This window comes from Halichoerus grypus, chromosome 9 (genome assembly GCF_964656455.1).
Source record: "Halichoerus grypus chromosome 9, mHalGry1.hap1.1, whole genome shotgun sequence".
Taxonomy (NCBI): domain Eukaryota; kingdom Metazoa; phylum Chordata; class Mammalia; order Carnivora; family Phocidae; genus Halichoerus; species Halichoerus grypus.
Window position 1 is genome coordinate 32,006,867 of NC_135720.1, and position 21,836 is coordinate 32,028,702.

At 37.4% G+C, this 21,836-nt stretch overlaps 1 protein-coding gene across 1 annotated transcript in view; it reads right to left on the reverse strand.

Moving 5' to 3' along the window:
- Window positions 1–21,836, reverse strand: part of ENPP3 (ectonucleotide pyrophosphatase/phosphodiesterase 3) — a 58,933-nt gene that overhangs the window by 20,931 nt on the left and 16,166 nt on the right. Inside the window, exons 5-14 of the mRNA XM_036120821.2 lie at window positions 21,281–21,400; window positions 20,651–20,760; window positions 19,339–19,404; window positions 18,555–18,627; window positions 12,597–12,705; window positions 11,436–11,564; window positions 10,782–10,813; window positions 8,247–8,374; window positions 2,975–3,041; window positions 1,044–1,131 (exon numbers count right to left, since the gene is read on the reverse strand). Of these exons, the coding sequence (XP_035976714.2) occupies window positions 1,044–1,131; window positions 2,975–3,041; window positions 8,247–8,374; window positions 10,782–10,813; window positions 11,436–11,564; window positions 12,597–12,705; window positions 18,555–18,627; window positions 19,339–19,404; window positions 20,651–20,760; window positions 21,281–21,400 (922 nt within the window). The remainder of the gene's footprint in view (window positions 1–1,043; window positions 1,132–2,974; window positions 3,042–8,246; window positions 8,375–10,781; window positions 10,814–11,435; window positions 11,565–12,596; window positions 12,706–18,554; window positions 18,628–19,338; window positions 19,405–20,650; window positions 20,761–21,280; window positions 21,401–21,836) is intronic.

Below are 21,836 nucleotides of genomic sequence, written 5' to 3' on the forward strand. Positions count from 1 at the left end.
TTCCTTAAGCATATCCTGGTTTTCTAGAATAAAAAGCTATACTTTTACCAAAAATAATTTTGAAGAAGTTAATTTACAATCTTACTTATAGTATATTTACTTAGTTATATGAAACTTCTTTAAGGACAGATACCTTTAAAAAATTAAACTCATAAATTTTGTGTAATATTTAGATAACTTTTTCTATTTTTTTCTACAACAATACAATATACAGATATTTTACAAACATAGTCTTTTAAGTGGCTCCTGCTGAATACCACCAAATAGATCTCTCTTAGAACTGAAATTCTATCTGGTTCCTTCTAAGCCTCCCCGCAAAGGGCCAGCATCCCTGACCACAAACTTCAGCTTGGGAACCAAGAGCCAAAGTTGTTAAGGCTACAACACATTATTTTCAAATGGATACTCTTTGGTTTCTAAGTCATATTCAATCACCACAGGCCTTTGGCAAGATTAGGAATGACAATTGTGAGTGTATTTACGTCAGAATTCCTAAAGCTCAAGGTGAAATGACAACTTACCCATTGCCTTGCCAAGATAAATGATTTATTAGTACAGTGCTCTGAAGTAAGCTGTAAGCACAAAAGTAGGGGAGATCCCCTAAAACTCTAATTCTTTAAGTTTTTTTTTTTAAACAGTAAGTGTAATTCCAAAGTGTAAATCCAAAAAGGCCTTTTATCATCCTTTTATGCCAGAAGCTTTTTCTCTGTAATTACAAGAAAATACTTGCGCTTTTAGGGGTCTTTTCCTGCTTTGAAAAGTTAGAAATGTAATTTTATTTATCTAAGTTTTACAAAACTTTCAAATAGTAACTAACTGATAGAAAAGCTGGTCTCCTGAGATCTAAATCATTGCCAGCGAATAGAAAGATTCACCCTTATTGCTGAATAATTCTGAATGATGATTCATTCTCATCTTCTCTACTTTCTGTCTTCTTAGGGCAAAGCATCCATCTCTGGGATTCAGTTTATTACCAATTTCAAAATACATATTTTTAAAACTATATCCACATTTTGATGTTAAATTTATATAGATATACTCACCACACATTAGGTTATAGATTTCAATATTTTCAAATGGCTCAATTTCAGTCTTCTCTTTAAAACTCGGTCCATGTGCCAAGAAGATAGCCTAGGTGGTAATAGTCCTACTGTTACTAGATGTCATCTAAACTCAAAAACAGATGTTGGAAGAGACAACATTTTCCTTCTATCCCAGCTCTCCAATTGTGTCTGAGGCTATTGTAATGATTTCTTTTCAGATCTGAAAATGATTTTTATATCATTTGCATCTATGATTGAGATTCCAACCATCCCAATCAAATATAATCTATATTGTATTTAATTTTGCTAAATGTACCTGCTTCCACAGTACTTCATATGTCAACAGACAAGGAGAAACAAGCCACGATGGACAACCAGTATCCACACAGTTCTACCATAGCTAGACAGTATAAATTAGAAATTCATCCAATAACATCAGATATTCTTTTCACAATCCTTTCATATCATTGTTCAAATATGTTAATACGTGACAAAAACCGTTCAAGTCTCTAAACACTAAATTTTTTTTACAACTTATACTAACCCACTGATTTCTCAAATATATCTCCCCTTTACTTTTAGGATGAAGAAACCTAAATACTTTTATTTACATTTAATTAATTCATGTTAAATATATTATTAATAACACATCGAATATTTTCAGATTGTAAATAACTAGAAGAAAAGTGTCAAACATAAACAAACAATTATTTTTTTGATAACAGGGCCAGATAGATAGATAGATAATCTTTTTTTCCAAGATAATTAGCAAAGAACTGGGGGCATAAGTTTTCGTTATAGTAATTAACTTAATTATCAAATACTACTGAATTTAACAGAGAAGCACTCTGTCTCCAGAGACTTATCAAATGTTTACAAGGATCTATAGCTCATCATGACAATGTTAAAAGCCAGTATATTCATAAAAAAAATCCAACACATTTTCTTTATTTGGGAAGGAGTGTGTGTATGTGTGTGTGTGTGTGTGTGTTTGTGTGTGTTATTAATGGAAATAGATAAGATAACCAGGTTGCAAAAAATCATTAAGCTTTACCTATAGGCGAATATCAGCTACACTTTACTCATGGACTCTCCCTGATAGTCTCTTCCCTGGGCTTCCAGGACGCACTATGCTCCTAGTTTTCTTCCCTCCCTACTGGCTTTACTTCTAAGTGTCTTTGCTAGTGACTCTTTTTCTTTCAACCTCTTCAAGTAGATTTGCTTAGAGCTCAGTTCTTGGTCTTCCTTTCTATCTATACTCAGTTTCTGAGGATCATCTCTAGCTGCATATCTTTTAAATAATTTACATACCTAAAACTCAAATTTTGTTATCTCTGGATAGACAGACTCTCTTCAGGTGCCTATATAACATCTCCACTTGCATGTCTGATAAATATTTGGGACTTAACGTACCCAAATGAACCCTCACTCCTTCCTCTGGAGTCAGCTACGGTCTAACATCCTTCCAACAGCTTATGAAGGCTCTCCCGTCCCCAACATACCAGGCACACTGCCACCTTCAGGCCTTTGCACTGGCCATTTCCTTGGCCTGGGACACTTGTCCCCTGAATATTTGAAAGGTAGAATCTTTCAGCTTCTTCAAGCCTCTGTTCAAATATCATCTCAATGAATCTGACCCTCTACACCTTATGTAAAATTGCATATGCCCCCATGGTACCCTGAAACACCCGCAAGGTCTACCTACTCTGCTTTACTTTTATTTCCCATGGCACTTATCCCCTAACATACCAAATAATATTATTTCCTTATTACACCAATTGTCTATATTCATCTGTTAGAATGAAAGCTTCTTGAGGGCAGGGATCCTTATGGGTTTTGTTCACAGCTGTATTTAATGGTCCTGAAGATTGCCTATTACAAAGTAGGTGCTCAATAAATACGTTAAAAAAAATAATAAAGCAGTAAGTTACCTCCATGCTCTTAAACTCGTTGTTATAACCATGAGTCCCTCCTCCACAGGATGAATATGCTTTACTCCTTTAAAGAAATAATAATGTTACATTGCAGTCAATACACTGATATGAAATCTTATTATAAACTGAGCTTTAATGGATTTTTATGTACCTTCTGCTTTTATATAAATATATTTTTCTGTCAACAACGGCATAAATATAGTTCTTTTTGTGCTCAAATTCATAACCACAGAGGAACAAACAGAATGGTAGGAGAGAAGGAAGGAGAATTCCAGAATCTGTAAATAGAATTCAAAAGCCTTTGACCCTTAGACATTGAAAACAAGATAATAACAAAGGCATGGATTTAAAAAAAAAAGAATTTGAAATTGTCTTCAAGCTTATCTGTATCTTACACATTAATTAATGTCTGTGTGATCAAGAATAGTTTGACTAATATACTACTTAATGCATTTCAGTACTTTAGAAATAAGTCTTTGAAACTGGGAAAAAAATATTGATTACTATTTTACACCAGAGATATCTAGGGAAATAATATAAAAGTATAAAGAATATGGAGGGAATGTTAATTATAACACTTGGTAAGAAGCAGCTAGTATATTCTTGTAAATTCAGAGTTTATTTTTAATTTGGGGGCCATTCTTCCATAGGCTGTTGCCCTATTACTTGAATGACTTTTCAAATGTAATTAGTCTTTTGCCCACCTTCTCATATTTTAGTATTTGAGTTGAGCAGTATTAGCAATTTTATACATAGTTTGTTTTTATACATGAAAACAAAATGGCAATAAATAAACCTAGATTTTTTTTTTAAAGCAACAATGTCAAATTAGGTCTCTAATGGAAAAAAAAAAAAAGACTTCTCTTCCCAACAGTTGGCCTTAAGAGATTTTTCTCATTTGCTTTCCCACTCCCACCTCCCACTCCTCAGGCAAATACCCCCACACACAATGTTTTCGTTGGTTTTTACGTTGTAAGCAGGACTTTAGTGTCTTAAAAAATTAACTTTAAAAAATTCATAAATGACTCTCACTCAGCTTAAATAAAAATAAATCACAGAATAAAAAATAAATCATAACACCGAGCAGGGCAGGCTACACTTAACCTAATAGAGGGAAGAAAGGAGAGGCTAAGGACTAGCTGGAATGAGAAAAACAAGAGGAGTCCTATTTATAAGGGGTTTGAATTCAATTATCCAAAGGTGCCAGTTCATTACCTTGGTTAATTCCAATAAAATTTTTGGCATAAGGAAAGAGTTGTTTAAAAAATATTTTTATCTTTATTGCAGAGAAATTTGGTTCCATCAAGATTGAAACTATCTGGGGATAATTAAGTTTTAAATTCCATGTGGGAGGCTAGAGGATTCATTAATGAAAGAAGAAAAAAAGGTCTTTAGCACCAAGTCATTGGTAAAATTTTCTAAAATTGATCCTTTCTATATCTTTCTATTTTCAGAAAAATATTTAATATTTTCAACATCTGATCCAACTCAATTAGGAAACTTTAGTCAACATGAAAGTCAATACTTATTCAGAAGTAAAAGATAAAAAATAGTGTTTGAAAAAACACGATTTTCTACTCTTTTCAAGTGAAAATTTTAAAAATTTGCTCTTCTAACTGCTCATGTTTATGCTTTCCAACCATTAGACTCTGGAAATTACATATGGAAAAATAGAAGCCAGCATTTGGAAAAGATGAGTTGATTTTATCTGTCATGATTTAGCTCCACTTCCAAGTACCCTATGAAAACTTCTGGAACAAATTCTCTTTTATCTTCTCCATGTCTAATTAATAAAGTCGAAATCAGGGCCAGTTTCTTTGCCACAGCTGAGTAATGACACAGATGGGAGATGAACAAGACTTCTTTCCTGAGCCCCAGGAAGCTGCCAAGTCCTATGCACCTGTGTAGTCCCTTTCACATTTTCCCCTGCTCTCCTCTTCTGCCTCGTTCTAAGCTAGATCCTTATTACTTCTGACCTGAACAAAGTTCCTAATTGGTTATCCTGACTCTGAATTTCAGAATCTTCCCACATAACACACACACACACACACACACACACACACACACACACACACACACACACAACCCCACTCATACTGAACACTGTGAGCTCTCTGCAGTGCAAATCCACATATCCACATATTCAGCACTAGCCACCATTTTTCTGTTTTCTTTACAGTCAAAGTCCTAGGTCTTAGTCATGACAGGTAAGGTCCTTCAGGAGGAGAGCAGCTTCATTTACCCGGTGCTCTAGCGATACAGAACTACTTGAAATTGCTGGAACCTAGTCCTTCTGCCTGCAAACCTATTTCTACCCTTCCTTGCCCCAGAGCAGCTGCTGGCTTTAAAAAGGGTGCCCCACTGCTCTGGGCAGAGTATTTCAAGAAAGAAGCACCTCTGAGAAGATACAGCCTGGCAGTGCTCGAGGCTTGGATGGATGCCTTCCAGCAAAGAAAAGTGGTCTGTTTCCACCTGCAGACATAACCCCCCGTCAGGGCTCAGTGAGCTGAGCAAGGGTTCTGTTTCCACTGCCTCTCATCTTGGCTGAGTGCCTCTGCACAACTGCCTGGGGCAGACCTGCTGTACTTGACAGCATTTAGCCTATCCCATCTTGAGTCTTCAAAACCCAGAGCAGGAATCACACCCACCAGGAAGCATCCTCTGACATTCTCTGACATCCACACCTGGGCTGTGTAATCACTCTTTTTGTTTCCTTGTACCTTGTACTTGATCCTCGAGCAGTATTTGTTACACCTGATTATAATTGTTGTCTTCTTCCTTGCCTGCGCAAAGATCCTTAGGATGGGGACTGTGTCTACCCCCATTTCTTAGAAAGGTGCCTGGGAGGGGCGCCTGGGTGGCTCAGTCATTAAGCGTCTGCCTTCAGCTCAGGTCATGATCCCAGGGTCCTGGGATAGAGTTGCACATCGGGTTCCTTGCTCAACAGAGAAACTGCTTCTCCCTCTGCTTGTGCTCTCTCTCTCTCTCTCTGACAAATAAATAAATAAAATCTTAAAAAATAAAAAATTTAAAAAAATAAAATCACTTAAAAAATAAATAAATAAATAAAATGACTTAAAAAAAAAGGAAAGGTGCCTGGGAAGTATTTGTCACTTTCCGATCATAACATAAAAAGCGCCTGGGCGCCTGGGTGGCTCAGTTAGTTAAGCAACTGCCCTCAGCTCAGGTCATGATCCTGGAGTCCCGGGATCTAGTCCCGCATTGGGCTCCCTGCTCAGTGGGGAGTCTGCTTCTCCCTCTACCCCGCCCTCCCCCCCAACCCGGTCTCGCACGCTCTCTCTCAAATAAATAAAATCTTAAAAAAAAAAAAAAAAGCTATTATTCATGTTCTTTAAGGGGGCATTTTAACAATACTTCAGTTGTAGTTTCAGATAATTGGGTTTCCCCAAATAAGTAAAATCCAACACATTTTAGGCAAAATAAGGATAATGATGGTGATGATAGATTACACTAAATGATGAAATTTGCTCTAATTCTGGAAAAGAGATCTAATCTAGTTATCAAATACCGTACATTATAACTAAAACAGCATACTTTAATATAGAAACCAGGTAGCCTGACATTCATGTGTTAAGAGTTGGAGGTAGAGTGAACTCAGGACTTAATCAGACAAGACTCCCTGGTTTGGGCTGTCATTAACATTTCCTTTGGTATAAATTAGTTTACTTTAATATCAAGAGAATAATAAAACCAGGCTAATTTGGTGTTACAGATGATGAAAATGAAGTCCTGAGACATTAATTTAAGTTCTCACAAGCTAGGTGTGGAGGCAGGTCTTGAACTCTCAGCCTTGAACATCTCATTGCTAGCTATTAAATTTACAAAGCTCATAATTTGAGACTAGATATTAATGTGTAATACCCAGAGGTATTCTGGCGGCTGGACTCTCCTTCTATAACCCATAGGTCATGTTACAGGATGGATGGGCACTTCCTCATTTTGTACCAGTGGGCCTCCTAATTTCTTCCACCACATAGTCTCAACAGTAAATATTTGGAGAATTTACCCACATTTGGACATATATTTGTTTACATAATACATGCCTACATTACTAAAAGCCTTATATACTTAATATTAGTAAAGCTTAGTCTTTTTAATTCTTCTGGAGAATGCTATGGTGAGCCACACAGTAAAGCCACTGAGCTTCACAAAGGGTTATGAAACTCCAATTCCAAGAAGAGAGGCCAGCGCCATCTAGTGGTCAGGTGTGAACATGCACACTCTCTGGCCTAACCCTGGACGGCTTGGGTTTCCCGGTTATGTCATAGATCAGGTTCTGCCAAAACCCCAGTTCCTCATCGGGCACACAGTTATATTAGAGCCCAACTACCTCATCTTTTTTGGTCTCCTCTTTGTTAAACATATCTTTCAGACTCTGTATTCCCATTGTCCTCTGTATCCTCCGGCATTACATAGCATACAAATAGGCCAGAAAATAATACGATCCTGATTCCATTTAAAACCACTTATGCACATGGAAAAACAACAACAACAACAACACTGGAATGAAATCTAAAAACAGGAAACATTAGTTAAACTACCAAAAAGTGTGTATGTATTTGTTTGCTGCCTTATTCTCAGCCTTTGTCATTGGACAAGAATCCTGTCTGTATCCCAAAGGCCTGGAGCAAGGCCCAGCACACACAAAAACAAACCAATATGATTTTGTAAAACCAATGAATTAATTGGTTATCTTGGGATGAAGTGATTCAGAATGGTTTTTATTTTCTCTAAGCAAAATTATAATTTGCAAATGCTCAACAATCAATGTGAATGATAACTAGAAAAAAGAAATAAATGTTAACACCTAATTGGTTAGCTTGGCCTTCGAGCCATGAAGGTGCTCTTTCATGAAAACCACAAAGATGACAAAGATCTCAAAGAGCCATCTAATCAGTTTCTTACTACCAACCTGCAAGACAGCGGATATCATCTTCCCATCCGTCTACCATCTGAAAAAGACCTGAGTGGGGGTTAGCAATGTGCTGGTGCTAACAGTTTCTGGAGTGGTCTATAAACAGCGTCAGCCTTCTTCCCTGCTTCTCTATATTGTGAGGATTAGGATGCTAAGATTGGCCCCCTAATAACAGGGGTTTCAAATGCAGAAGTGCTAGGTAGCATAAAAAGTCAAGCAAACACCCCTACTCAGGAAAGATGCCATGATCATAATAGTGGGTAAAATTAGGGTAATTTATATTGAAAGACGGTTGTTAAAAGTATTACGAGACAAGTAAATAGATGCACAAACCTCACAGCCAGCCACTGCCGATCCACCAAAAGATGAGCTTTGTCAATTCTAACATTTTTGGCAAAGTGCAGTCGTTTTGGCAAATCAGGAGTCAAATAGGGTTTGAAATGCTGATCAGGTTTCCGGCACTAAAAAAAATAGGTAAATTCTTTCTTCATATAAGTTATAAAAATATGCAAGCTAATTCAACAATTTCATCTTCTAAGACAATTAAGCACTTTTTAAAAGAAAGAGGATTTAAGCTTGGCTAATAAAATAAGGATATTAAACCTATTATCAATGTGGTCACATTCCCCAATTATGTTATTTTTGTTGTTGCAACAATATTTAAATTACAATTAAAAATGATTTAAATTATGATTAGGTGTTTGACGTTCTAAGTTTTTATTCCTGTGTATGTATCTTAAGCCACCATAAACCTCCCCTCCTTCGTTGACAGACAGTAGATATGTCTAGATTTCAAGTGGCAAATACAACTTTTGAATTTAAATTATATATGAAAAGTATATATAACACACTAGTAAATACCAGTAAAAATTTAAAAAATCAGTTTAATTGCACCAAAATCCTCTTACAATGGATTCAATTTGCCCTTAAAATAACCTTCATTGACTTAAATCCCAAATCAAGTCAAAAGTTTTTGAGACCTAGGATAGGCTCCTTATTTGTGAAAAATTCATGAATCTCTTACAAACGAGTGAAATGTTGTTCCTTTAATAATTACTGCAGTAACTTGATGGCATATTTTAAAACTGTGTAAAAATGCAATTCACAGTTATCTAAAAAAAAAGTAAGGAAGTGACCTTTTTGAGAAACGAGAGAAAAAACCATACAGGTAAGAATATGGGAAAATTACATTTTTTTCTGCTTCCTCATTCTTATTTAAGTCTCAATCATCTCATAAATATTTTAAGCCTGTGTCACTACCATTTTGTGCTCAATTTATAGAAGAAAAAAAGACACCATGAAATTGAACAAAAAACAATTTAAAAAGAAGTATGGACAATAGAGCAAGGAGAGTTCTAGAATGAGGGGAAGAGAAATTATTTATTGCACAGATATTTCGGCCAGTTTTTTTCTTGCCTATTTTGGTATCTTTACCAGGCTTCTTCTTTTTCTTTTTAATTCATCATTAGTTCTTTTTTTTTTTTTAAAGATTTTATTTATTTGAGAGAGAGAGAGAGAGAGAAAGAGAGCATGAGCAGGGGCAGGGGAGAGGGAGAAGCAGGCTCCCCGTTGAGCAGGGAGCCCAATGCAGGACTCGATTTCAGGACCGAGAGACCATGACCTGAGCTAAACAAAGGCAGATGCTTAACTGATTGAGTCAGCCAGGCGCCCCCATCATTACTTCCTTCTGAAGCCAATATTTTTGTAACATCCAGGCAAGTACACTATGGCAGCTGTTGGGTATGCAGCTTCCTTCCTCAAAGATACAAGGGACTAGAATGTGCCCTCGAGGACCACAGGTCATATGACAGTCACATTCTCCTAGCTGGTGTGTAGCCAGAGTAAATCCCAAGGACACTGGACGCATGCTGCCAACTTCCGAAGAAGGACAGGGTTATACTCTGCATTTGAGAATTTAGGCTGAAGACCCTAACGCTGGGAAAACTTGGGTCATTTTATCTAAGAACAAAGTTGATGCTGTTGTCGGTCATGCAGCCAGAACCTTGTTGAACTAAGGAGTCACTGTTCATTTTGGTTATCTTTGTCCAATATAAGTTCAGTACAGGACCTCCGACCAGCATTACCAGGAATATTGCACTGCCTCGTGCAGAATTTCCTGGGACTCGTGGGCGACTGTATGAAATGATGATCCATTTCTTCGGGGTTCTTTGGCTCCAGGCCCAGCCTGTATTTACGATGCCAGGTAATGGATTTCAAAAGCCTGTGGTATCCAATCCCCCTGCACCACTGGGATTGTTAGAGATTTGCCCCTCCTCACCAACAGGGCTTCAGTTGTATGGGTCATGAGGTGATGGGGAAAAGAGCAACAATATGTGGTTTTAGAGAGTCCACATGTTGAAAATTCTGAAGTGCCCCTCTGAGCAGCATGAATACACTGCCTTTATGCCCTTCCCCCGCATGGGGTAAGATTGCCTACCAAGTGTACTCACGATCAGAATATCAGAAGGTGTAAGAGAAAAAAGGAGTGATTAAGGCTCTAAAGAATTGCTCTAATAGTCATTTCTACATCGGAATGCAGTGGTTACAGTAACACTCTTCTCCCTGTCTTTTCTCACCTTTAGTCATTCACATTTCATCCTAACATTTTTTACTATAATTGCATGCTACCTACACTTAAATGAACTAGGAGTCCCCCAGACTAATCTCTGGGGTAGGGGTGGCGACTGCAAATGGAAACACCTAAGATAAAAGCAACTGATATGCACATAAAATAATGTCAACAGAGGTTTTCAAAAATAAATGACAAGTGGCTTGGGCTCAGAAATACAGAATACAAATTTCTTCCAAACCAGATTTTAAAGACATTATATTACCTTATAGATATGTATTAGGACACTGTATACTTACACTGAGGTTCCTAACGATTTCTTCAGAATTAACTGTTTCAAAAGGGAAAAAAAATAAATCACATTACAAATGTGAACAACTCAGATGAATTTGATAATACACTTATTAATGACAGTCATCTGGTAAGATTAAATAAGAAATTATTTTAAGCAAAGAATTATTTTAGAATTTAAGAATATATTTTAACCTAACAATTAAGTAGAATATATTAAATCTTATTAATATTAATATTTTAATTTAAATAATTGATGTTTTAATTAAATAACCAGGATTTATTAATGTAAGTAGACTATATTTCATTATATATTATTTATTATATATATCTACTCATATGGATATAAGTAGAATATATATTAACCTAACAATTCAGTAGAATATATTAATATTTTATTAATATTAATGTTTTTGTTTTAATATTTTATTAATATTAATATGATTAAGTAGAATATGTTTTAACTTAACAACATTAAATATTACCATAGACTTTATAGACTGACTATATTTAAACAAGGAAGGGAATTTCTCCTTTGCTCTGTGTGGTCTTCCCAAGTCACAGGAGGGGGCTTGGCAATCTCTACATCCCCAGAATCAGGAAGTATGATTGTTCACTTTCGATTTTACCTTTTTTTTTCACATGGGCATCTTCATACTTACAACTATAAAAGTCATGAGGTATGTTACGAGCCCTGATACGAGGTGCAGGCCCTTCATACATGTAGAAGTTTATTCGAGGAAAATAATTAGTCATGTATTCCACCTTGTCACAGTAAGTCTGATCCATTCCTGAATTAAAAAAAAAATCCACTGAATATATATATAGATGGTAACAATCAGTTGTCTTTGATCATGTCAAATCGGGGATACTCTATGTTACAGATCTCAAACCACGTTTCACTGAGCACTTACACAATTTACCCTATGATTTCACTCTAAATGGCAGAACTTGAAAATCCTGACAGTGGAGAAGGGTCACGTTTATAAGAGAACAATAAACAAGAATTATAAACAGATCATTTGTTCAACATAAATCAACTAATTTCAAAGAAGAAAATCATCTGGAGAAAGCTAATTACATCTTAAGTATATTATTTAAGTTTATTTAAGCAGCATGCACTTTAAAAAAAGATTCGGTAGTTAAACCTTTACTATTTAAAGATTCTTCCCACTACACCTAAATTTTTATTTTCATATTTATTCATACACGTATTTTATGTTTTATAATTTCCTCTAACAAAATGCACAATTAAAATGGTTCCCTTTAATTTTCAAACAATAGGACAATGTGTTAAGAAAACATTTTAGAAATTTTTAATGTTTCTCTGTCTCTCGTTATCTTGATGTCCTAAAATATGAACAGAAGTTCTGTAGACATAGTCCCTTTCCTCCTCTCCTCCATGCCTGGTTCCTTCACAGCCTTTGGAGCTTAGCTTGACTAACCTAGAGAGGATCACCCCATCCGGAAGAGGCCCATATCTGCCTTATGCACCTCCAAACACACCACATCTGGTAAAGTACTTGACATTGAATAGGCAGTCAAAAAATATTTGATTGAACAACAACCCAGCCGTATCCCTTACTTTTTACAGAAAAGTAAGTATATGGATGGATTTTTCAGAATGAATGTTAGAATAAACTAGAAATTTTAGTTTTAGTCCTCTATTCATCACAGCCTACCACAAAACTTGTTCCTTGCTCGTTCAAGAGCTTCTAGGTCTGGAAGTACAGATTTTGAAATACCACTTATCCTTTTTTCATGCTCCTTGAAGCGATAAGACACAATCAATGATAAAATATGATTTAAAAAGAAAAATATACCATGGTCTGCCAAAAGGATAATATTGACACAGTTGTGTAAGTTCCGCTGTTTTAGGCCTTCCATCAACATTCCAAAAGCCTTATCTACCGACTGTAAGGCTTGAATTACCTAAGGGGGAAAAAGAAATTGGAGTTAAGATTGTCTTCATGAATTAAATTTTAATTAATGAAATCACTATCTAAGGGAGTAAAAACTGAGTACTTTTCCTTCTCTGAAACTTCCGGGTTTTGAAGTCGGACATCAGAGCCCAGCATCCACGCCACCACGTGTATCAAATACCAATTCCCTAAGTTTCTATAAACAAATTTAAAAAATTAAACCATGTTTTCAGCAAAGGAAGATAAACTGCTGGCCAATAAATTTCTGAGAAAAATGTTCAACCTCCACAATGGTATTCAGCTGCAAAGGCATTCATGATAACGCCCAGAGCTGGGGAGGGGAGTCCGCGGACACCTCCGTAGGCGTCTGCGTGGTTACGTGCGCAGGCGTCTGCGTGGTTACGGTGCGGGCCGGAGATCACGTGACAACGCCTCAGCAGCGAGTTAAAGAGACGCGTACCCTGTAATCTAACAGCTAACTTCTGGGCATTTGTCCTCATAAATACTTAGAGTACAAATGGAGATTTATACCTAAGCAGGGAGCCCGTTGTGGAGCTCCATCCCAGAACCCTGAGACCATGACCTGAGCCTAAGGCAGACACTTAACTGACTGAGCCACCCAGGCACCCCTCATTTTTAAATATATTTAGTATTTCTTAGTAAACATACACGCACAGAAAACGAAAAGGAAATATATCAAGGTAGTATAAATAGTGGTTATCTCAGAATAGTGAATTGGAGTTCATTTCTATTTTATTGTTTACATTCTTTTGTGTTTTGAAATTTTTCTACACTTCATCACCATAGTGCATTGAACTGACAAGGTTTAAGTGAATAAATTTTAACTGACATAACTGGTCATTATTTTTTTCAGTGAATAGGAAAATATAATAACAATGGATTGGGAAAAATGTGTAAATCTCTTATAGTACTATTATAAAATGATAGATTTTTTTCTTTTTTGAGAAAGACTTTTACAAGCCAATTACTGTCAAGAGCTTTAGCACATTACCTCATAAAATTGTCATGGTAACATGCATGGATGGTGCTATTTCCACCATCTGGAATTTCCAGGTGGGAAGACCAGGAAACTTGAGGTTTAGAGAAGTTAAGTAACATGTTCATGGTCCCACAGTTAATAAGGGACAGAGTAGGACTTGAATTCAAACTGGCTCAATCTACTATTAAACCCATCAACTCTTGAGTTGCTTTCCTGATTCCCATTCTTTTCTTTCTTTTTTTTTTTTTTTAAGATTTTATTTATTTACTTGAGAGAGAGTGAGCAGGGGGGAGGGGCAGAGGGAGAGGGACAAGCAGACTCCCCGCTGAGCAGGGAGCTCTATACGAGGCTCGATTCCAGGACCCCAGGATCATGACCTGAGCCAAAGGCAGATGCCTAACCCACAGAGCCACCCAGGTGCCCCTCCTGACTCCTATTCTTTTTTTTTTTTTTTAATTATTAACATATAATGTATTATTTGTGTCAGGGGTACCGGTCTGTGATTCATCAGTCTTACACAATTCACAGTGCTCACCATAGAACATACCCTCCCCAATGTCCATCACCCAGCCACCCTATCCCTCCCACCCCCCTCCACTCCAGCAACCCTCAGTTTGTTTCCTGAGTTAAGAGTCTCTTATTGTTTGTCTTCCTCTCTGGCTTGTCTTCGTTCATTTTTCCCTCCCTTCCCCTATGATCCTCTGTCTTGTTTCTCAAATTCCTCGTATCAGTGAGATCATATGATAATTGTCTTTCTCTGATTGACTTATTTCGTTTAGCATAATACCCTCTAGTTCCATCCACATCGTCGCAAATGGAAGATTTCATTTTTTGATGGCTGCATAGATTCCATTGTAGATATATACCACATCTTCTTTTTCCATTCATCTATTGATGGACATCTAGGCTCTTTCCATAGTTTGGCTATTGTAGATATTGCTACTATAAACATTGGGGTGCAGGTGCGCCTTTGAATCACTACATTTGTATCTTTGGGGTAAATACCCAGTCTGACTCCTATTCTTAAGGTGACCATGCACTCTGGTTTATGAGCATGAGTCACAGTTCCCACCTGTTATGGCATAATTATGTCCCCTTTCACAGTCATTCTACTCACTCCTCCCAACTGTACCAAGAGCACCCTGTCCTCTGTCCTCTCACAGCCCCTTGGCATCTGCTACCATTGGCCTTTCCACAGATTTGAAATCATCTGTGCATGTGTCTGCCTCGCCAGGAAGCATGAACTCCTGCAGGGAAGGGACCCTGCGACCTAACTCATCACATGCTTCCTAAGCATAGAGTCTTTCACAAAGTATCCACTCAATGGATGGCACATTTTATGAATGTAAAGTAACTAGATGCCAACCCCCTATTCTAGCCCAGACAAAGGAAAGAAACAAGAAATCCCTGTGACAGGCAGCAAGTGAACAGTTTTTTGGATGGTAAGATAATAAATAGGAATAGAAATGTTTGCAGCTGTGGGGCAAACCAAGTTTGGGTAGAAAGCCTTGCTTTTTTCACATGGAATCATGATCAATCACTTTCAGAGTGGATATTGTGGAAACAGCAAAATCAATTCCGACACAATGTGTTAAATGGCTAGACCCTCAATAAACAACTGTTTTTTGGATCCAGAAGTTCCTTTTTGTAAAATGAAATTCAAGGTTGCAGAGGATGATGCTAGTAGGAAACTCTATGCAGCATTAACATAATTGGCTTTTCAATAGGTACAATATCCTTCCCGTGTATTCTGCCTCCACGTGCTTCCCCAAAAGTGGAGGCCCTCAGCGCTCTAGAATCATTACATCAAGTACATGAGCATTATCAACAACTTAAGTTGCTCTTTACTTAATTTCAGGTTTCTTTTCCAAATTGAATTTTTTTTTCAACTTTTCATTCCGTCTAAGATGTAATAATTTGTTTTTCAATAATGAATTAACAGCTGAATCTTGTTCAAGTATTAGACCATTATTTAAAGTTACTCGGGACCAGTCAGGACATTCTGTGCCTAATTCAACTTCAATATTAGAGAATTATTGGAACAAATTTGATATCAAGATGTTGCTGGTCTCACCAGACTTTAAATCTCTCTCCTACCACCTTCTACATCCCCATTTCATAAAGCCCTCTCCAGCTCTACCAGTCCACAATCTGCTTTCCATTTAAACATTGTTTAAGCTATCACATTTTTAAGGTTTCTTAAAATAAAAACTCATTATACATTAACTCATTATTCCTTTTATTTGCCCCTTCCACATGGTTTCGGGGTAATGGCCTCATTTTCTTCACCCCCAAGAATGCCTAGCAAAACTTTAGGTCCACCAGAAACTGTTCAAAGTAGACTTTAAAGGGATAGCAGAGCAAAAGCAAGAGGGTATTGATGACTGAAACATCTAGAGGTTACTAAGCTTTCAACAGCGTGAGTGAGCAAACAAATTAAAATAGACTTTTTGCTTTCAAATTACATCATATTAACTCTGAATTAAAGTATGTGATTAAAAATACCAATAACAGTAATAAAGCATTAAAGGCATCCAATTTCTCCATCTGTTTTGCCTCCTAAAGTTTTAAATGGGGTGTGGTCTTCATCCTTCTATTTTCACTCTTCCCTCTCTCCCTAGGACCTCTTCACTTCCATGCACCATCTACATGCTGCCAAGCTGCCCAGTCTTCATCTCCTGAGCTTTAAATCCATGTTCAATTGCCTTCTGGGCATCTTTACTTGGACATCACAAGCACCTTAAGCACACCATGATCTTCTCCTCCAAAATTAACCTCCTTTAGTCACCTCACTGATGTAAATGGAAACACCTGCAGCAGCTCATGATAGAAACCTGACAATTGTCCTTGATCCCCTACCCCATCACCCAACTGCTACCAAGCCTTGCCAAGTCTATTTCCCAAATCGATCTCAAATGCATCTCTTTCCTTCCATGATGGTTGCCACTACCCTAATCCAAGACACAATTATCTCTTTTTCGGAATGTTGTAAAAACTAACTCATCTCCCCTCACCTTCCCCCGTTCCCTCTAATCCATTCTTCTCACACAGTAAAACTGATCCTTAAATACACGCACATCTGATCATGTCACTTCCCCGATTAAAGTGCCTCAGTGCTTCCATTACACATTACATGACCAACAAGAACCTGCATGATTTGGTGCCTGCCTCCGTCTCTAGGCTTCCTCTTAGCCCTCACCTCTGGGCCACCGTGCTCCAGACATGGGTGGGAGATAGTCCCTACACAGTGATTCCAACAGTGCCTGGCATAGAGGAGCACACAAGAAGAGTTAAATGCTATTGTAATTCTTAACTATTATCATGCGGTCCATTCGTCTAACCATCGGTCCATTTGCCTGTCTACTCATTTGTCCATTCTGTGCATTCCTCTATGTGCTCAGCTCCTCTCTCAACCAGGTCATTTGTGAATTTTTTTCTTTTTTATTATTCAGAGAACTTTCTAACCAGCCCCAGTCCCCGTTCCACCATAGACTAGGTTAGGACCTCCTCAATCACCTCTCAGGGCACCTTGATCTTTTCCTTTGCAGCACCTTTCAAAATTATACTTAAAATTTATTTGGGGGCCAAACTAGAGCATTGAATAGAAGAAAAAGATATGGCGCCTAATACTAAGTCGGCAGTAGGGGTCAGGCAAATGCAGATTATAGTGTCCCCTCTCAAACAATTAATTATATCAAGTATGGATAAGAATTTAAAAATAGAGGGGTTCCTGGGTGGTTCAGTTGTTTGAGCATTCAACTCTTTGTTGAATGGTCATGATCTCAGGGTCATGAAATCGAGCCCTGTGTCAGGCTCCACGCTCAGCTGGGAGTGTGCTTGAGATTCTCTCTGTCCCTCTCCCTCAGCTTACCCCCCCGGCTCTCTCTCTCTCTCTCAAAAAAAAAAAAAAAAAATTTAAAATAGAAAAGAAGTGTTGAATATACTTCAGATAGTTACTAAGCCATTCATCCTTAAAATAGCCTGATTAGATGTTAAATTCTGGGATATAGTCAAAAGCGGTGTTGGAATGCGAAGGACAAAAGGGTTAAAAGTGGTAGGACTTTAGCAGGGCCTTGTATAAGGAATCATTTTGGTTTAATGGGAAAAAAGTAAGAAGGATGCTGATAAACTACAAGTCAGGGCGCTAGAATAAATATACTTGTATTCCAACGGAGGACAACTGTTAAATAAGTTTCCATGAGGCAGGAAAATGCCATACTCATGGAGGCCTTCACAGCTTTACATTATGTCCAGGACAATAGAGGTTTCTGTGGACTTCAGAAGACAGATGACTTTATTCTTTTTTTAAGTAATATTTAAGGTCTGTATTTCTGTAGTAAAATATAACATAAGGTTTAGATAATGACAAAACTAATATTTAAAAGTCGACTTCAGTGATAATAGAGGCCCAGGAGGAGAGGAAGAACTCTGCCTGAGGCACTAGCATATTAAGTCCAATTATAAGGATCTTATGAATGGAACCCAGGGCATGAATAGAAGCTGGGTAGTCCACCACCAACTTGCAGGAGACTTAGCTTGGAATGAGCTACATTAACGTGTTGAACTGGCATGCAGTATCTAGCCTTGCTGCTTCCTCTGTATGAAATCACAGTGCTGCATCTAAGTCCTCAGCAAACATCTATCAAACGAATCAAGATGTAGTTAATAAAGCAGGTATCTTTTTTTAGACTTTTAATTTTTTTGTGGTTTAATAAGGTAGCTATTCTTTTAGATTGTTCACTATTTTAATGTCTTAATGTTTATATCAAATGCATTTTATTTAGTGGGAACTCAAGAATATTTTATGTTGTGGGTTAGGGCTAGATCATTTTACATTTTGTTCAATCAAACAAACTTACTTGAGCACTGACTGGCCCGCTCTTATGTCCGGCAGAATCAGGCTCTTCCACATAGATGGTATAAAAATCAGGTCTAGGAGTAAAATGGAAACAGAGAAAGACATTATCAACTTGGAATAAACCTGCAGGTTGGATTTGGGAAATGTATTGGTTTAGAACTTGGTGGCAATTTCCTTCTTTTTCTCTGGCCTGCTCCTCTTCATCCAGGCCCAGTGGTTCCTCTTGGCCCCAGCGCGGAGGTTCTCCTAACAGGAAGTAGGTGAGACCTTCCTGGGTGTGAGCGTGGCTCTGACTCACTTAGGAAAATCTGCCTTGCTCTCGCTGCTGAGTCCTCTCTTGCTGTGCCCAGTCCTTTATACCTCCCAGTCTCTGACTTTGGGCCCACTCTTTGCTCTGCCATTCTCGTTCTTTCTTTAAATGTCTGGTTTCTGTTGACCTGTTGCTCTCTTGGGATCCTCTGACTCCACGTGGTTGCCAGGGCCTTGCTCCGGCACCTTGGGCTCCATGAGTCCGTCCTCATAACAAAGTTTCAGATCCGCTCTCCATTCTGCCTCCAGTCTGTCCCTGGTTTTGTGATTTGCCTCTACTCTCTGGTACTGGCTCTATCTTTATTGCCCCATAGTGCCCATCACATTCTCAAGAGAAAATAATTCTTGAAAATTTCTTAAAAAAAAAAAAAAAAGCCAGGTTTCTTTCAGAAATGGTCAGTTACAGTAAAGAAATATTTCATTTTATACCCACAAATATCCCAGGGTGCCAGCACTTTTCTGATACTAGATAATACCTGTCAACTTTGGGCAGGTCCAGCCATTTTAACAATGTAGAGATCCTTTCTTCATATGGGATACTTCTGAAAAGAAGAGAAAAAATAATTTTCCAAAATTAATCAAATCAAAAATAATTCCATTATATTCCTACTCAGGAAGACAGGTTGATATTTTTAGATCTCCATTTTGTGTTCACATGTGATCAGAATACTGAAGGGGATTCAATACTACTCAAAGGGATTCCTGTTTTCAATACTTATATACAGATACATTTGTCTCAATATAAATTAAATATATATTTTTTCTTTCCTTCTTATCATTCCCTCCTTCAATTTTTCCCCCAACTGAAGTAAAAGATCATTAATTATTATCCATTCGTTTGATTTATTTTTATTTACTTCATTCATTCATACATTTATGTTATATTGAGCATCTATTGCCACACACTATTAGTTCATTTTAAACAAAATTTATCAGTGGGCAAACCAAAGATGCTTTCCTTTCTAGAGATGATATTCCATGAAGACAAATAATAAACAATAGATCTGATACATAAATAAATTACATAGTGTATCACAAGGTGACAAATCCTATGGAGAAAAGAAGAGCACAATAAGGGCACTGCAAAACTAGGGTGGGGATGGTTTGGAATTTGAAATCTTAGTTTGATCAGGCTACGACGATATCGGGAAAGTAATTTTTGAGCAACAACCTGAAGGGGGTTAGGGAGTGGGCTGTGCAGATACATGGGGTGAGTAATCTCAGGTAGAGGGAACAACCCACACAAAGGCCCTAAGTAGAGCAAGCCAGGTGTGTTAAGGCACACCCAGGAGGTCAGAACCTGGTGGCATAGTGGGAGAGGATGTCTGAGACACAGTGGGGTGATTAGGGTCATACCAATATGGCCCTACTGTGAATGGGACAGGGAGCCATAGAAGTTTTTGGTGCAAAGAAGTATCGTAAGTGGACTTGTTTTTTTAAGTTATCATTCTGGTTGGTAGATTAAGAATAGATGATAGGAGACAAGAATAGAAGCAGGGAGATGTGTAAAGAGGCAAGTGCAGTAATATAGGCAAAAGATGATGGTAGCTCCAACCGCAGGAGTAATGCTGGAAATAACAAAAAGTTCTCAGACTGCATATATTTTGAATTAGAGCCACAAGCATTTACCGACTGACCAGATGAGGGTTGTAAGAGAGAGGAATCCATGATGACTTCAAGATTTTTGACCCAAACAACTGGAAAAATAGAATTACTATCAAGATTAAGACCAAAAACATCCCAATCATGCCTGCGTAGGGGGGTTCATCTCTGCAAGCACTTCACTACCTGTTGTAGTTCATATATTTGAAAGGATAGGAGCCATTGATAGCCACATCTGATCCAGGCCAAAAGAAGCTACCAGCTTTTAAATCTTGATACATTGCTGTCAGCCAGATCTGTAAGAAGAGAAAATTTAAGATAAGTGGAAGTCAAGAGAATAATTAGTTTGGGTAGAACTGGTAGGAATGGTGCCATTTTTTAGAAACTAAACAATATCAACAGTTAACAATATTAACAGTTGCAAAATTTAATTACCCAGGGATCTACCTCGAAAATCAAAAACACAGTAAGGTAGTAGGAAAGACCATTTTTTTTTCAAATTGGTAAAATTGGTAAAATCTTTCCCTGTTAAAGAATCATAAAACAGAATGAGGGGAAAAAATTAACAGAAAATCCTTCTGAGAAGTTTCTACATTGATATGTTTAGAATACTACATCCTAGTTTTAACAGAAGGCAAGTTAGGTGAGCAATCATAAATACTTAGAAGAATTAAATTATAAGTGGTGAAACACCTTCTCACCACCCTCCAGCCTGAGACATTAGAAAGATAATGGAAAAGGAGAGAGAGAAGAGTGATCCACTATCACACTGGAAAATGGAGATAATTTTGGTGTCACGTGCAGAATGTTACATACTGGTTGCCCTTGCCACCAAGCGGGATTATTTTTCTCCTTTGATGAAAGTGAAAAATTCTTGTTGAGGTTTACATCATACATATTATTGTCAATGATGCCATGGGATTCTGGATATAATCCCTAAAACAATAATTTAAAAAAAGATTTAGAATAAAATAATATATCAATAAAACATATTTAAATTGAAATAGCATAAGATCTGTAACTCATAAATTGAAATAGCATAAGATCTCTAACTCATATCTTGGAAAGATGTCATACGCCTTTCAAAATAAAACCCCTGGATCTGAACCCAAATACCAAATATATACATATGTGTATATGTATATACATAGGTAGAGGTGTAAGTGTAGGTACAGGGGTAGGTATAAGTACGGGTATTTATATACATGTGTAGGTATTCTGGCTCCATCATAGTCTAGAGCAGCAGATGAATGAAATTAGGCAGATGGCTTGTGCTGATGGTGTTAATGTAACTCTTATGTGATTAATTACTGTTAAAGTTTCCGATATTATAAATAATGGTCAGCCACCAGTTATGTTGGCAAAAATAGCA